The sequence below is a fragment of the Natrix helvetica genome (genome assembly GCF_964273705.1).
Source record: "Natrix helvetica genome assembly, chromosome: 5".
Taxonomy (NCBI): Eukaryota; Metazoa; Chordata; class Lepidosauria; order Squamata; family Natricidae; genus Natrix; species Natrix helvetica.
In genome coordinates, this window is record NC_138551.1 from 78,972,264 (window position 1) to 78,989,405 (window position 17,142).

The following is a 17,142-nucleotide window of genomic DNA, read 5'->3' on the forward strand; positions in this document are numbered from 1 at the left end:
CCCTCAGATACTGGAACACTGCTGTCATGTCACCCCTAGACCTTCTTTTCTCTACACTGGCCATACCCAATTCCTGCAACCATTCTTCATGTTTTTGTCTCCAAGGGCACCATGAGCAAGGCCTGCTGATCCACAAGAGGGCACAATTGGCACATTAGACAAATCTGTTCAACCCCCCCTCCCCAGTCAATTTTGGTCAGGAAGTACAATTTGTGCCTCCCTGTCTTAGAGATAAATAGGCTAGAGTAAGATGATTGTCCACCTTTTTGAGCTATGCCCAGTTTTTATTACTTTCTTTGGAATAAGGCATTTGACTAGATTATGCATCAACAGAGCCCAAAAGCACTTACCTCTATTAGCAGACGATTGAAAAAGATTTTCATTAGAGGACATGCTAGCCTCTCCACCACCACTGCCGCCGCCTCTGTCCACCACCGAAAGGCCAGGTGGCATACGCCAGCTCGCAGCTTTCGTGAGCGAAGGCCTGAAGGCTTTCCCTTGTGAAAGCAGCGAGCTGGCATGAGCTAGCACATCCCCCCTGCCGCCACCTCCTCCGCCCACCTCCGAAAAGCCATGTGCCGTATGCCAGGTCACCACTTTCGTGAGCGAAGGCCTGAAGGCAATGTTCCCTCTAATTTTTTTTCAGTGTGTGCAGACCAGTATAGTGTTTGAGCAGCACATTTTCATGCCTGAGCACCTGAATTTTTTTCACAGATGTCACACAAGACAACAACGAAATCAGTGTTATTTGAAACTCAATTCTACCATGTAAATATCCATCAAATAAAGAAATCTCCCTATACAGGTAGTCCTGAATCTACGACCATAATTAAGCCCAAAGTTTCTATTGCTAAGTGAGACATTTGTTAAGCGAGTTTTGCCCCATTTTACAACCTTTCTTGCTACAGTTAAATGAATCATTGCGGTTAAATCAGTAACCTGGTTGTTAAGTCAATCTGACTTTCCCACTGACTTTGCTTGGCAGAAGGTTTCAAAAGGTGACTACATGACCCCAGGACAAGGACACTGCAACCATCATAAATATGAGGCAGTTGCCAAACATCCAAATTTTGATCATGTGGCCATGGGGATGCTGCAATGATCATAAGTGTGTGATGAACAGCCGTAAGTCACTTTTTTCCGTGCTGATGTAACTTCAGTCATTAAGTGAACTGTTGTACGTTGAGGACTACTTGTATTCAAGTTCAATGGATGACTCTCTATGGGAAAAGGATCAAAACTTCCCTCTATCCACATTTTCCATACTATGAATTATTTTATATACTTTATACTTTCCCCCTTAGTATCCAATAGTCTGCAGTGATATTAGCAAGTTATGAATAAATTACCAATTGATGTAGATTAGCAATTGGGGTACATAAAGAAACAAACAAGGAGGGGAGAGGAGGGAGGGAGGGAGGGAGAGAGAGAGAGAGAGAGAGAGAAATGAAAGAGGAGAAAGAGAAGGAGAAAAAGAAAGGGGAGGGAGGATAAGAAAAAGAGGCAGAAAAAAGAGAGAGAAAGAAAAAGAGGAAAGAAAGAAAGAAGGAAGGAATTTTGACTTTCCGGTCCGGGCTGACCAAAAAGCCTCTATTTTCTTTTTCTTTTCGAGCAATAAAATCAAATAAAATCCACGGAGCACCAGCTCGACTTTCTCTTCCTGCGAAAAAAATCTCGAGCCCCAATGCTCCGAACGCAGAGGCTGGATTCAGACAACACGTGCACACCTGGCGTGGGTTTCCACTTAGTTGAGTGGCCGAGCGCCTCTTGCACACCCGCATCGGAAGCAGAGCTCCTATCTTTTAAAGTGGATAATCCATTATAATCTGCTATCCCTTTTAGATTACCACCACTATACAGTGATACCGATTGTTATCGAGGCAATTGATACCATGTCCAAGAATTTTATAAAACACATCAAGAAATTTCAGCTTCTTGCAATAACACCAATGGAACTACAAAAAACTGCACTACTCGGACATCATATACTATTTTAAGAAGATACTTCCTTGCCCCCCACCCCCACCCCCACCCCCACCCACCTAGCCATGCCCATAGAACCCAGTAAGAAAAAATATGTGTATAAACACGAGAAGGGCTCATGGTGAATGCTGTGGCACAGAGAATCTGAACTTTTCTCCCTCCATTAACAGTGCAGCTACTGCTCCCTTTATGGGGCCCTCTGGCCCCCTCTCTCCCAGGGGTCAAAGTACGTTAAAGGGACAGGTTGCAGCAGCTATGCTGTAAATGAAGGGAGAAAATTTCAGATTGTCTCTGCCACAGAATTCAGTTTAAATGAGGCAGAGAGAATCCAAACCTTTCTCCCTCCATTCACAGCAGAGTTGCTGCAGCCTGTCCCTTTAAGGTAGTCCCCAGGAGGGAGGGGGCTGAGGGGGACAATAAAGGGAGCAGTCGCTTTTCTGTGAATGGAGGGAGATTATGTGGGTGGGTCGAGCAGCCAGAAAGGCTGAGCAGCGACAGGGCGATCGAGTAGGCGAGCAGATAGGCATGGGCAGGGCCAACCGGGGGTGATTTCTACCAATTCAGGGAACTGATTCAAATTGTCCCTTCTGGTTCACCCGAGCCAGTCCAATCCCATCTAATTTCACTCCTATAGAGGATATATTTCACTATGTGACCAAACAAATGAATGGGAGCAGCATGTTGTATTTTTCTTTTCACCCATGTTCAATGAAAAATTGGTTCTTTCAAACCAATTTTCTTTTCGTGGTTCTTCCAAACTTGATGGTTAGCACATATACATTTCTTCTCTCTGATCACATGTGGAAGGCGCTTAATATCTAAGTGCTCCAACCTGTAGTTTTCTGAATGATGCTATACTAATTTGACGCTTGCTTTTTTAACTGCGTGCAACACCCCTTCATGGTTATTTATTTAGCATTTTGTTAACCCAGTTTATGGCATGGCATTTAACCATGAGTACCATGATGTAGCCTACGCTTTCTTGTCTTTTGGTAGTTCTGTGGGATTGGGCAGATACCTTGCACATTAATATCAGATAGAATTCCTTTATTATTTTGGGTTATCTTTTCAGAATTATTTCTTTGTTAAAAGGAATAACACTTCCTGTTTTTACTTCTCCAGGATTTGAATCTAAAACCTGGTAAGCTTTTGCTCCAAAGGTGCCATTTAATTTATTCTTTTTTCTTTAGGGCTATGCAACCAAATGCCTTTAGTGGACTTGCTCCCCTTCCATATATTGAATTTTCCTGGCTTTGTGAAGTTCTTCTTTCCCCTAGAATGTATCCAGCAAGTTTTGCACCCAGCAGAAGGCTATTAACATGTTTAACAAACATTGATCCTTTCTATTGCTATCCAATTTTGTTAGTACTGTGACTTAGTATTGCTGTTTTGATGGGCAGCCACATTTAAAAAAAGGAAATTTCCTGATTGTCTATGAGAATTTAACTTGTTTCTCAATTGTAGAAGAGTCAGACAAAGAATTCAGAAGAAATGGGAACAGTTTGAAGAAGTGATTTGTTAATGTAAATACTAGTTGGCGAAATAATGTTAAGTCAGGCTGCAAATATTTCTTCAGCTAATTTATAGGTTCAGTTGCATTAAAACTTCAAGGTGTATTTTTCAATTATCATTATAGCTTTAATGTGTGTTTTTAATTGTCCTCATACAACGTGGTTTCTCTGTACATCACTGCTTAAGGATCATGGATATTTTTTCATTATCTCAATGATAGGCATGTACATAACCTCAGTTGCATCAAGTCCCCAAATGAAATCTAGATGTTGCCATTCTGGAACATGTTGATGATGTATGACATTACTAAGCCGTGCTATTAATTCCCGGACGTCTGTTATGTTCACAAGTAAGTCATTTCCACCAGACCAAAGTGCAACAGGAATTTTTATATCTTCTATCTTGTATACAGGAGGAGTCATCTGGGAAGAAAAACAACAAATTTAAATAATTAGTCAAAAACTGACAGGAAGATATACAACACATAAAACATTGCAAATTACTACATTAAGAAAAGCTGGTGAGCAAGCAAAGTAGTAGGACTTTCTAGAATTCAGTGCAACCACTAAACCTGTGATGAAACTGAAGGGTGTATTTGTGTGTGTGGATTACATGTGGTTTTTTAAAAACTATGACATTTGCCTTCAATACATAGCTGACCAGATCAGAGCCCCAGATAGGACAGGACATTCTGCCATTGGTCCAAAAGAGAACATACTAGCTTAAATTAGTCTTTTGATGCAATTGCTGATGGAGCTCTGGTGTATGGTGGTTAAAGTGCAATATTGCAAGCAAAGTCTGCCCGCAGCCTGGAGTTTGATCCTGATGGGGCTCAAGGTTGACTCAGATTTTCCATCCTTCTGAAGTTGGTAAAACAAAGACCCAGATTGTTGGGTCAATGTGCAAATAATGCTTCTATACTTTAAACCACCCAGAGAGTCTGTAAAACACTACGGGGTGATATATAACTCTAAATGCTATTGCTATTTCCATTGGTGAGTGGGTTGGCTAGGCAGGAAAGGTAGACAGTCTTAAATTTAGGTGTTGACTATCTTCAGACCAGGAAGGGCAAAAAATATTTCTCTACACTTACAATCCATTTGATGACACTTTTCTTACTTTGTTCAACCTCAGCCTGCAAAATTTGAAACGAGAAACAAACAAACAAAAATTCCTACCCAACTACAACACATCTAAGAGGGAAACTATTCTGATCTAAAAACTACAAATGTGGAACAACGTATTTTACAGAAAAATTGTTCATACCTGGTTATACTTCTCCATATTCTTTTCCCTGGTGCCATAGTCATATGCTTGAAACACCTTTTTATTATAGATCTACAAAGAGTAGTATAGAAATACAGAACTGAATAAAAGAATTACCAGTCATTTTGATAACATGATGCCATTACTATATAAGCTACACTGGCTTCCAGATGCAACTCAAGGTGCTGGTTGTCACCTTTCAAAGTCTTCATGGGTTGGGACTGAGTTGGGACCAGTGGTCTCTATCTGTCCCATCCAGCAGGAGGAACCATTCTGAGGGCTGGTTTGATTGCATCTATGCTGATCTTCTGCAAGACGTTGAAAACTTGGATTGGTGCCCAAGACTGTAGTGTGTCACCATTCCAAATATGATCTCCCCACCCCACCCACAAGACCATCACATAGTCCAATCTTCCACTGGAACGCTGACATTGTGCTGGGTGAGTGACATAATTCTGACTGTGCTGATAATTGTTTAGATAATGCTAATGTTTTGTGTTATGTGTTATTGTGTTGTTATATATATGTACATGTGTGTGTGTGTGTGTGTCATTAGCTCAAATTTGTACATAAGCCAGACATATTTTATTGTATAATATTGCATAAGTAATATTGTGTAATGAAATTGAACCTTTCCAAGCAACCAATATAGTAGGTTTTGGTGGACTTATTTTACCTGCTCTGTTCTGTTCTCTTCCATTCCCTTCCACTCCACCCTACTCATTAACTTGTTCTATTTGTATCTAGTACTGCTAGCATAATGGGGTTAATGTGTATGCATGTGATTTATCGTTTATGATTGTCACTGATGCTTGAAATGTTTAATAAATTCACACATGGCTCCACTGCATCCAGATTTAGTCAAAAGAAATCCACATATAGTACAATGATTAACAGATCTCTTTTATGTATAGTTAGAACTAGATTCAATGTGTGGTACAAAAACCTACCTGTTTCCAATGAAGAAAATTTTGTACAGATGTTCCAGCAGGAGAATGTGCTACATACACGTCCATACGACTCTGAAATAAAACAATTGTTTATCTTAATTCCCGAATTAATTTCATGTGCTGTGTAGCAAAAATTCAATTAGAGCTTATTGTAAATTTGCAGGTCTATTTACATTCATGAGTAGACCTGATACAATAGATGAACATCCCCAATCCATGATGCTCTCTAGTAATGTGCAGTGCAGTAGATTTAATTTTCATAACTCAGCTGGAGTTATCCTGTTCGTTTGCTGTATAGTTACTTCTTATTTTGAAGTTGAATGCATACATCAATAGTTTTGGATGTCTAGAACCATTTGTTATCCTGCAACTAGCCAGAAAGATAAAGGGGCAGCTCAGAATGCAGTCTATGTGCTTTTTAGTTTTCGTTTTCAAACAATCCTCATTCCAGTTTGCCGATTCTTTATACAATCCATTAGTTTTTGGAACAATCCTGGTGTTTGATTCTTCAGTTTCATTGGCATGACATTTGGTAAAAGCAGCTTGGAAAGTTCCCACTTCCAATATAATGAACACAGTTACACCTACTATTCTAAACCTTTTGTGCAGTTAATTCTTTCTTCCAGGAAATCTTGAAATGCAAAGGTTAAAAGTCAACCTTGTCTTATTTAAAATTTAAGAAAGGCTTTAATCTAAGGGTTGGCAAACCTTTTCTGTAAATGGCCAGATTCTATCCCCTCCCCCATATGAGTGGCTGACAGGTCTGCAGGCTAAGGAACACATCGGCCCTTGGACAATGCTGGCCCAGCAAGGGCTCAACAGATCGACCACTGCTGCCCAGAATTTCCTACCCTTGTCCCTTGGCTCTTTGCCAAACCTTCATCTGAAGCTCATCTGAGTCTTGGGCTTTGTGATCCGCTGCCCACCCATACATACATCCTTAGCTCGGAGGCCATATAAAAACAGGTGGCCGGTGAGATTTGGCTTGTGGGCCATACTTTGCCTTAATCTAAGAAAAAAGTGTTATTTTGCAACCGACATTGCAAACATATGAATAGAAAACAAGCCTTAGTCATTTTCCCTTTATACATACCATGTTGTAATTGGGAGTGTTAGAACCAACTATTAGAGACATACAAAATTCGCAGAATTTTGGTTGAAAATTACAAAGCGCAACTTTTAGCTTTCTCAGAGTACTAGGATCTTGCAAAATTCCTTTGTAGCCAAACAGTGTCTGAAATATATCAATTAATTAATTAATTAGAAGTGATGCAATTCAGTCAAATCAAATGTCATTCCAAACCCATCTCTGCTGTAAATCCTAGATGTTTCTCTGCTACTATATATTTAAGAAGAAACTCCTTAGTTCAGGAATACACAAACTGGATCTTTGCATGCTACTTGTGAGTTGAAATTCCAAAAGGTGGACAAGAAAAAAAAGTTTAATTTAGGTGATTTTAATTAGAACTATATTAATAAAATATCGGTAATATGATAATATTCACATATCATATTTAGATTTTTAATGTTTTTTTCCTAAAAGCAATCTGTAGTCAGTTTTGAAGTTTTTATCTTATTTTATTTTATTTCAAACATTTACATAGCCACCATCTTTCAGCCAACTTTGGTGCCTCCAAGAGATTAAAAAACAAAATATATTTTTAAAACTTTTGTTTATTAGATTATAATATAAAAAGCAAACATTAGGAAGTGAAGGGAGGAAAATGAAAGGGGAAAGTGCGGGGAAAAGGGAAAAAAGAAAGAAAAGGCATTGACTTGCAGTAGAATAAGATATTAGCATCAAACATCAACTTTTTACTTTTACATAATAGTATAAAGTAGCCCAGTGAAGGTGAACCTTTTAGAGACCAAGTGCCCAAACTGCACGCATGCAAGTGCCCAAAATGAAAGGTCTGTGCGAATGCACAAACACATGTGGACATGCACGGATGCACATAAATGCACATGTTGATATGCATGCATGTGGAGCAGACACCCAAAGACCAGCTGGCTGGGGGGAGGTGGAGCATCCCAACACCAGAAGCATGGCAAGAGGTAAGAGCTTCCCCTTTCATGAGTTTCAATTTCATTGTTTGCAGGGAAACAGAAGCTCATGAAAGAAACATCACGGAGATCTGACCAGTGGCAACGGTCAGTCTGCCAGCAGAGAGGCTCTGCCTACCACCTCTGGCACGCATGCCATAGGTTCACCATCATGGAGCTAGCCATTTTGATAACTACAAACCAGTGGTGGGTTCTGGCAGAGACTACTGCTGGTTTGCTCAGGGGTGCGCCGTGTGCGTGCACTTGCTTGATGCATGTTGCGTGCACATTTACAGTATAACTAAAATTGCTCTGCGCATGCACAGAAGCAAAAAACAAAATGGCAGCACCTATGGTTCAGGAAAACCGTTTCTAGGGCATGGCAGGCCTGGGTCACTGCTGGTTCCAGCGACCCAGGCTGCCAACTACTACTGGTTCGGCCAAACCAGTCCGAACGGGTAGGAACCCACCACTGCTACAAACCTATTAATCGGTAAAACACAAAATCATCGTTTCATCTCCTCAAGCACAAAGTCCAGAAGAGGTTTCCAGGAAGAAACAAAAGTAATTGTATTTTTTATTTTGATCAAAGCAGACAATTTGTCCAAATTAAAAACATAAAATCTTGTTAAAAACTAGAAAACCCAACCAGTGAAAAGATAAAAACTGGCACAGCCCATTTAAACGAGCCATCATTTAATCTTCTCTCAATGCTCTGGAAACAAGGCAGGTCTTTAGGGCCTTAATGAAGGCTAAAAGGCTGCCCCTTGAACTTCAGGCAGCAAAGCATTTCATAGGACAGGGGCTGCCACTGAAAAGGCCCACTTCCTAGCTCCCCTCTGATGGCAGTATTGAAAGGAAGGGACTAGGGGGCTCTAAGGGACCTGGTAGAATGGGTAGATGTCCTTAGGGAAAAGGGATCCTGCAGATAGCCTGGCCTTGGGCCATATAGATGATGATCAGCACTTTGAATTGCACCCAAAATGAAACTGGAAGCCAGTGCAGCTCTTACAACAGAGGTGTTCCACGGGAAACCCCGGGGCTGCCATTACTTTGAGTTCCACCACATTGTGGACCAATTGAAGTTTTTAGCTGGTTTTCAAGGGCAGTCCCCTGTGTATCATGTTTCTGCAATCCAGACAGGAGGTGAACAGGCATGGGTTAATCTATTCATTAATTAATCAATCAGAATAGAACTGGAAGCGACCTTGGAGGTCTTCTAGTCCAACCCACTGCTCAAGCAAGAGATCCTGTACCATTTCAGACAGGTGGCTGTCCCGTCTTTCCTTAAAAATCTCCAGTGATGAAGCTCCTATAGCCTCTGAAGGCAAACCCTTCCACTGGTTAATTGCACTCACTGCTAGGAAGTTTCTCCTGAATTCCAGGTTGCCTCTCTCCTTGATTAATTTCCCTCCATTGTTTCTTGTCTTGCTTTCTGGTGCTTTGGAAAATAAGTTGACCCTCCTCTTCTTTGTGGCAGTCCCTCAAATACTGGAACACTGCTGTCATGTCACCCCTAGACCTCCTCTTCTCTACACTGGCCATACCCAATTCCTGCAACCATTCTTCATGTTTTTGTCTCCAGGTGCACCATGAGCAAGGCCTGCTGATCCACAAGAGGCACAATTGGCACATTAGACAAATCTGTTCAACCCCTCCCCCCCCAGTCAATTTTGTTCAGGAAATACAGTTTGTGCCTCCCTGTCTTAGAGATAAATATCAGGCTAGGGTAAGATGATTGTCCACCTTTTTGAGCTATGTCCAGTTTTTATTACTTTCTTTGGAATAAGGCATTTGACTAGATTATGCATCAACAGAGCCCAAAAGCACATACCTCTATTAGCAGACGATTGGAAAAGATTTTCATTAGAGGACTTGTAGCATATGTTACTGTGGCTACAGGTCCCATTCCAAAAAAGACCTTGATTTTTTCAGACAGTTCTGGCCAAGAAGAGAATGAGATGAAACCTGAAAAAAAGAAAAGGTTTTGCAAAGAAAATCTGGATCTCTTCAACTGTATAGGAGAGCAAAGTTTTGCACTAAACAACTATTAGTTTTCTTCTTGCTCCTGCATTTCTGCAGGGTATACAATAATTGTGCATTCTGTACACAATGCACGGAGGAGAATGCATCTTTGGATTGCAATCAAAGAGCTGGATTGCATGATGAGTGTGAGATGCAGAGGAGGGAGAAATAGCTATATTTTGTTCTCATGTTCACAATGGGAAGATGCATTACATGATTCAGGTGCCTCCATTGATCAGACAGAAGAAAATTGCTGAAGCACAAGACTATCACTTCATGCTAGAACACATTGTTTATATGCAAAAGTCATAGGCTTATGTATAGAGTGTAGAAAGGCTAATTGCATACAATTCTTAGAGAGGAAGACTGGGTTAAATGAGCCAAGCATTTCAAAGTGGCTCATGATTCATAGAAATTCAGAAGTTGATTTGTTCAATTTTCCCTGCCTTGGCCTCCTCCATAAACTATTTGCCTGGAGAGATTCGTTCTCAAATTGTTCACTGCAAGTTGCACAATTGCAATGTGTAGAGTGTATTGGTTTTCCCCATTCATCCCTGCTCATGGATTTGCCTCTATAACTTACCAGCAATTGTGCCTTCTGAATGGCCCACATAATAAAGCTGCTGCTGTTTGGTTTCGTTCAGGATAAAGTTTATGACGGCTGGAATGTCATAGTATCCCATCTCATGAAAACTAGGAAGAAACAAAGGAAGCACATTGCTTTAGAAATGCCAGCCTAGGTCATCTTGCTCAGAAATTGGCTCAGTTGATCACATGGAAAGGATCACAGGGTAAAAAGCCATAAAGATATTCATGCAAATGTAAGAAGGATTTTACAAGAGGGAAATCAAGATCAGGTTGTTGGAAAATCTTAGGAGAAAATAAGTTGCAATCCTACAGAACTTGCTGAACTAGTATTACCAGATTAATATCCACAGCCCAGAATCTAATCTAATCTTGGAAGTAGACAGTTCACTGAATATCAAATAACTTAGCAAATATATTTATGTTATTTATCACTACATATTGCAGCATTAAAAGAACTTTCTCTTCAGAAAAAGAGAACTTTCTCTTCTCTTCTGTTCTCCTCTCCTCTCCTCTCCTCTTCTGAACCTGGTCTTTGTGTTGTCTGGAAGCATATGGCCAGGAAGCCCTGTTTGACTCCAAGTGAGTTTATATATTGTTTTGAGGAAAGAATGGAAATAAACTCAGTAGAATAAAACCTCAGAGATCAACTTTAACCCCTAGTTCTATATTTTATTTTATTGTTTTGTTTTATTATATTTTATAACACATTTTATATTTTTATTATTTTATTTTATGTTTGATTTCATATTTATTTCATTATTTTATTTTTTGCACCCCTCAAGTCAATCTTGATTCTGAGCAACTGTCTGGACAAGTCCTGAAGTTTACTTGGCAAGATTTCAGAAGTGTTTTGCCATTGCCTGTATTCTAGGATTAAGAGAGACGGACTGGTTTCGTGCCCAAGATAGAATTAGAAGTCATAGTCACCTGGTTTCTAGCCTGATGGACAAACTGCTTCCTGCTCCTATCTTTTAAAGTGGATAATCCATTATAATCTGCTATCCCTTTTAGTTTACCACCACCACCACCAGAGTGATAGCGATTGCTATCGAGGCACTGGGTACCATGTCCAAGAATTTTATAAAACACATCAAGAAATTGCAGCTTCCTGCAATACAAAAAACAACAGATGGGGTGGGAACTAGATCTGGTTTATAGAGTGAACTCAGCCTATGCTAGAACACACAACGTACCCAGGGACGTACACATTAAATTTCTCAGAAAAACCACAAGAGATGAAATTCTGAGTGCACAAAGGGGGCAAGCTTTGAAATACCAAGATAGGGAAATAACCATCCTGAAACAGATCCCCAAGAAAGTGAGGGAGAAAAGAAAAAGCTATTCGCAATTAGCGAAGAAACTATACCAGAAGGGGGTGTGGTTCAGATGGTTGATGCCTGAAGGTATGCTAATATTCTGGGAGGACACAAGAGTTAGAATTAATACACCCATAGAGGCGCAAGCCTTTATGGAAAAAAATTAAGCACTCCTAGAAAAATCAGATGATCCTACAACAGACATACAGGACACGGGAGGGGCCGGAGCTCTGGCGGCGGGGGGAGATGGGGCAATACCGAGAAAACTCAGATCACAAAAATGAATAAGAAAATCTGCTTGACATAAATTGATCGAAATTATTAATTGAACTGATATGCTGACTATATATTACTATTTAGTAATGAATTTTGTGTAAATGTATATTATGAGTATGGAGGGAGGGGGCACCTACCGCACATCGCAACTGCCAAATTTGTAACCTTTCCACTACCTTTTTCCTTGTTATTTTTCAAAAAAAAAACCCAATAAAATTTTGTTTAAAAAAAAAAGAAATTTCAGCTTCCTGCAATAACACCAATGGAACTCCAAAAAATGCACTACTCGGACATTATATACTATTTTAGGAAGATACTTGCTTGATACCTAGCACACTGGCAGCAACCCATATTAACCATTAGCACCAGTCAATGGTATTTGTGATGCATTTTTTAATGTTCAGTTGATCGAGTTTCACATTTAATGAATAAAGTATAATAACAATACAATAATAATAATCTGTTATCCCCTTTAGATTTTCTTACCTAAAGCTCCAGAATTCCTTCTGCCATGGTTTCAGTGTCTTATGATTTGAAGACCAGATATTTCCTCTGCTATTTCCAAGCCAAACATCATAACCATTATCTGCTAATATGAAACCAAAACTGTTGTGGGGCTGGTTAGAAATCCAGATGGAACCATCTACAAGGGCACTATGTGCCAAAAACACAGCAGGTCGTGCAGCTGTAAAATAAGAAGAGATGCTTTTTTAAAATGAACCAGATCATTGAAGACTGCAAAACAATTGAATTATTGGTTGCAAATAAAACTTTCAAAGAATCAATGTTTGTGGTTCATTGTCATAATCTCTTATTAGAAATAGTATATTTTACGCTGGCTGGAATGAAAGCATGGTCATTATGTGATTAAATCTATAGAATTTAGGAACAGAGGTTTTATTGATTCATTGGATCTACTTGCATAAGCATATGCAAATCCATTCCTTTGCCTCCATCATTATGATATATTCTCAACAGTGATAAAATCTCCAAATCTCATGTGCCAAGAATGTAGAACATTTCTTTTTTAAAAGTAATTGCCTCGAATGTTTATCTTATTGGATTATCAATTGTCTTAGAAACAGTATCATGATGTACAATACCTCAGGATGTCTTAGTATACCCACAAATTGAGGATATATTTTTCTTAATCTTTCAAGACTCAACCTGTTTAAATTATGCATTGGACTACTAAGGCAGATTAATAGCTAAAACTTTTTCCCAAATTCTTCTTAAATGGGATTCACCTTTGAACATTAAAAAAAAGTGTATAATTGGGTAGCTTTGTTCTTGGTGGTTTCTTTCTTGCAACATCTTGCCATGATTTGTCAGCTGGTCTCTTAAGCTTATAGGTCCTTCAAGACATTTTGACTATCTCCTTTTCTAAGATATTGAAAGAAGAAGGTTACAGTACAATTTCTTGTAACACCCAATACAAATGTTGGTGTTCATTCTGAAATTATCACATTTCATTTTGAAGAGATAGATCATTCCACCTCAATTATTGAAAAGTATTCTCAGCCATGTTCTATAAGAATCTAACACAAAGTCACATAGATTCGTCAAGAGTTAAATGGTCTTCCACTTCAGATCTGAAGAGAAAAAGGTGCTTCCCAGGTATGGAGTGCAAAGGTACCCTTCTGCCATTTCTAAAATCCAACTGCCATTGGATGCCATTTGATTTGTCCCTGGTCTTACCTTTATTTTCACCATTATACCTTCCATAAGGTATTCTGTTAATGGTAAGTATATATCCATCTTCTGTTTCAACATGATATTCCTCACTTGGATAGTTATGAAAATGGATAATTTCACTCTAAAAGGAGAAACATAAGATAACAGAGCACACTTGTCTGAAGTTAGTTTTTTTGAACTTAAACGGGCAAACAAGATGATAAATACTGCAGAAAGCTCAGGAACAACAAGGAAGTTGCCAAAAATATAAACCTTCAAAGGTGAAGCATAAGCAAGATCCAATTTATTTGTTGAGGATCCATCCCCAAAGTCAGTGGAACAAAAAACTGGTGTTTTAAGAACATTGAAAATCTTCTGAAGTACTTTGAGTGACACAGAGAAAAATAAATACTAGGATTTTTCGTCTTCTTTAGGAGAATTGAGAATCTCAAATGCTTTTAATATATATAATATATTTAATATAGATATAATTATTATGAATAATAATAAATGTATTTTGGCTTCTTTGTAGAGCACAGTGTCCTGCACTGACATTGTAGATAATTGTCTTCCTTTTGGTGTAGATGGAATTGTTTAACATGTGCAAAGCTATTACTCTATGCTTAGTGCAATAAAATGTGAAATAGAAACTATATGGTTGACCTGTGATAAGACTGGCAAACAATTTAATTTGTAGGACTCCTTATTAGGGGTTTAGAACTTAAGATCTGGATTAGGGTGGTCCTGGAATTGATTATTTTTTTCTCAGAAAAAAAAATGCATTTAAACATCATCTCTAAGTCCACAGATTTCTATAAAAAATATTGCATAGTGAAGTTTCCTGTAGAAACAGTGTCTATTATTACATACCTTGCTTGGTTGTATGTAAAATATTGCACTGTTAATATTTAAAGATCAGTATTTCTATGCTAACCCAGATTGAATTTTTAATTAGATTTTTGGAGGCATTGCAAAGGATCATTTTATACCGTCTATATTACCTACTGTTCAAATTTCTCCTAACCCTTTTCTTCATTATGGAGCCCCTTTAAATTCCATTTGTGGCCATGGACCAGGGCCACAAAACCCCTTAACTCAAGATTTATATAATAGCCTTTCCTAAGTCTTCATGGGCGCTCTGTGATTACATCACAGCCCCCCAGTGTTCCGCAGACCACAGGTTGAGAACCACTGAACCTGTAGAAAGGTTCCTCTCTTTCTCTGTTGCAATTGAAACATCTGGAATTGCTTCTCAGAATACTTTTTACGATAAAACCTTTCTTAAAACCTTTTTCAGAGCTATCATTTCCATCAGGTTTTGGGATCCTTTTTCAGCTCATTATAAATGAGCAAAGCAAACTCAGTGGGCATAAAAAGAATCGATGTGGCTAATTTTCCTCTGTATCCTAAATTCATGTTCACAGAGTAAAAGACAGCCAGTTCCTCCCCACAGCAGGCCCCATTCTACCCAGCTCATTGCTGCAGCCTTCTCTACCATGTTCTCTGGGAAATCTTCTCTTCTCTACCATCTTCTGATCATTAACATCGAGGGATAAAGTTTGTGCAAAGAATTTTAAATTACATATACTTGAGACATCAACATGATGAAAGACAGCTGGGAAAATAAGAGGAAGAAGGAGTATTAGGTTAAATTTCAGTGGTGGGATTCAATTTTTTTTATTACCGGTTCTGTGGGCATGGCTTGGTGGACTTGACATGGCTTGTTGGGTATGGAAGGGGAAGGTTACTCCGAAATCCCCATTTCCTCTGGATCACCTGGGACTCGAGAGGCAGAGAATAGATTGGGGCGGGGCCAGCCAGTATTTACCAGTTCTCTAAACTATTCAATATTACTGTTGCTGGTTCTCCAGAACTGGTCAGATCTTGCTGAATGCCACCTCTATTATCTTTGTCCCCTTGAGCTATTTAGAAAAATACAGGTTGGATATAAAAAACTAAATAAAGAATTAAAAAATGTTCTTGATTTTACTTTTTTCTCCTTATTTAGTGAATTTTATATTGTATATAATACCATTTAGCCTTAAGCATTTCTACATCATACTGGAGTAAATATAATAAATAATCCTTTGAAGGCTATAGATTTGGCAGTGATGCCTCTTTGGCATTTCTTTTGTGCATTTGGCTTCACCTATCAAAATATAACAGTCAAAATGAATTTAACGTACGATATTCATAAAACACTCAGGGTCCACATTATAGTTAGTGTCAAGTCTTTCTGAAGTTTCCAGTTCTTCCAAGCTGAGCATTCCATGGCACAAATAAACCATTATGATGAAACTCCTCATCTTCATCCTATACGAAGCAATTTAGTCATTGATTAACCTTTTAGAAACACGAGCTTCCTGAAGATACAAAGCACCACTTGCCCTGAAATATCGTCTGCTATCTGTTGCCTTAACTAGAAACAGCCCATTGTGCAGAATTTTACTTCTAAAGAGAATGGAAACAAGTCAACGCCAATTAGAATATGGTTCCAATCTGAATGAGTGCTGTAAAATAATTAAACTCACTTCAACATTTAAACAAATAGGTAGCCAAGGATCAGCATCAAGGTTAAGCAACAGAGAAACCTACTGGCTAGGATTTATACATATCTTTCTCTCATGTTCCCACATTACCTGTTTTACCTCCAATTTGAATTAAACGATATGAAAAAGGACTCTAGGATGAATTTTCCAACCAGTTCCCTGGTAGCCATCGTTTTTACCGCCATCTTGCTTTTGAGTTCTGTGCATGTGCAGAACAATTTTAATTGAACTGTGCATGCATGCATAGTACGTATCCAGCAAGCACGCATGAGCAAACCGGCAGTAAAGCTGGATGGAACCAGTGGTGGATTGCAGGTGGCATACCGGTGCCTGCTGGGAGCACTGGGTGCCGTTCCGGTAGGGTGTTCCAGAGGGTCCACCCACCCGCCCGCTGTTCTTACCTGTATTAGAGCTCTTTGATGCTTCCGCGCACGTGCACGGAATGTACAGCTCCTGCGCGATGCTCCACCAAGCAGCTGGAGCATTGCAGAGGCATTGTGCAGTGTCGCAGGAGTTAAGGATTCCTGTGCATGTGCTGTGCAGATTCATGTGGTGGATGCCGGGTCCCGTTGCACTGTTGCACCGTTGCACCGTTGCACCGTTGCACCGTTGCACCGTTGCACCGTTGCACCATTGTACCGTACAGGTTGCAATGGAATCCAGAACCCACCACTGGACAGAACCCACCCCTGTTTGGCACTCATTGTTAATTGGTTCCAGGAAGCATAATGAATAACAAAAACAATGAGTACCAAACAATTTCCCCCCCCTAAGGAATCAAGTAGTGAGTCACAAGGTAGCTGATATCGAGAAGGTGTAGGGTTACCAAACAAATGATGTGCACCGGATCAAAAATTTAGAGACAGATAGACAGAGAGAGAGAGACAGAGAGAGAGACAGAGATGGAGACACACGCAGGGGCAATGGATTTAACACTTCACAACATGAGAGATAAACAGT

At 39.4% G+C, this 17,142-nt stretch overlaps 1 protein-coding gene across 1 annotated transcript; it reads right to left on the reverse strand.

Annotated features, from left to right (window-relative positions):
- Positions 1-3,683: 3,683 nt before the first annotated feature.
- On the reverse strand, positions 3,684-15,945 carry LOC309392655 (lysosomal acid lipase/cholesteryl ester hydrolase-like; the record flags this gene model as incomplete). Its single annotated transcript, XM_081954085.1, has 9 exons — positions 3,684-3,917; positions 4,762-4,833; positions 5,712-5,783; positions 6,805-6,945; positions 9,589-9,722; positions 10,363-10,472; positions 12,446-12,644; positions 13,658-13,775; positions 15,820-15,945. The coding sequence occupies 9 exons, from the start codon at positions 15,943-15,945 to the stop codon at positions 3,684-3,686; spliced, it is 1,206 nt and encodes a 401-aa protein (XP_081810211.1).
- Positions 15,946-17,142: the final 1,197 nt, after the last annotated feature.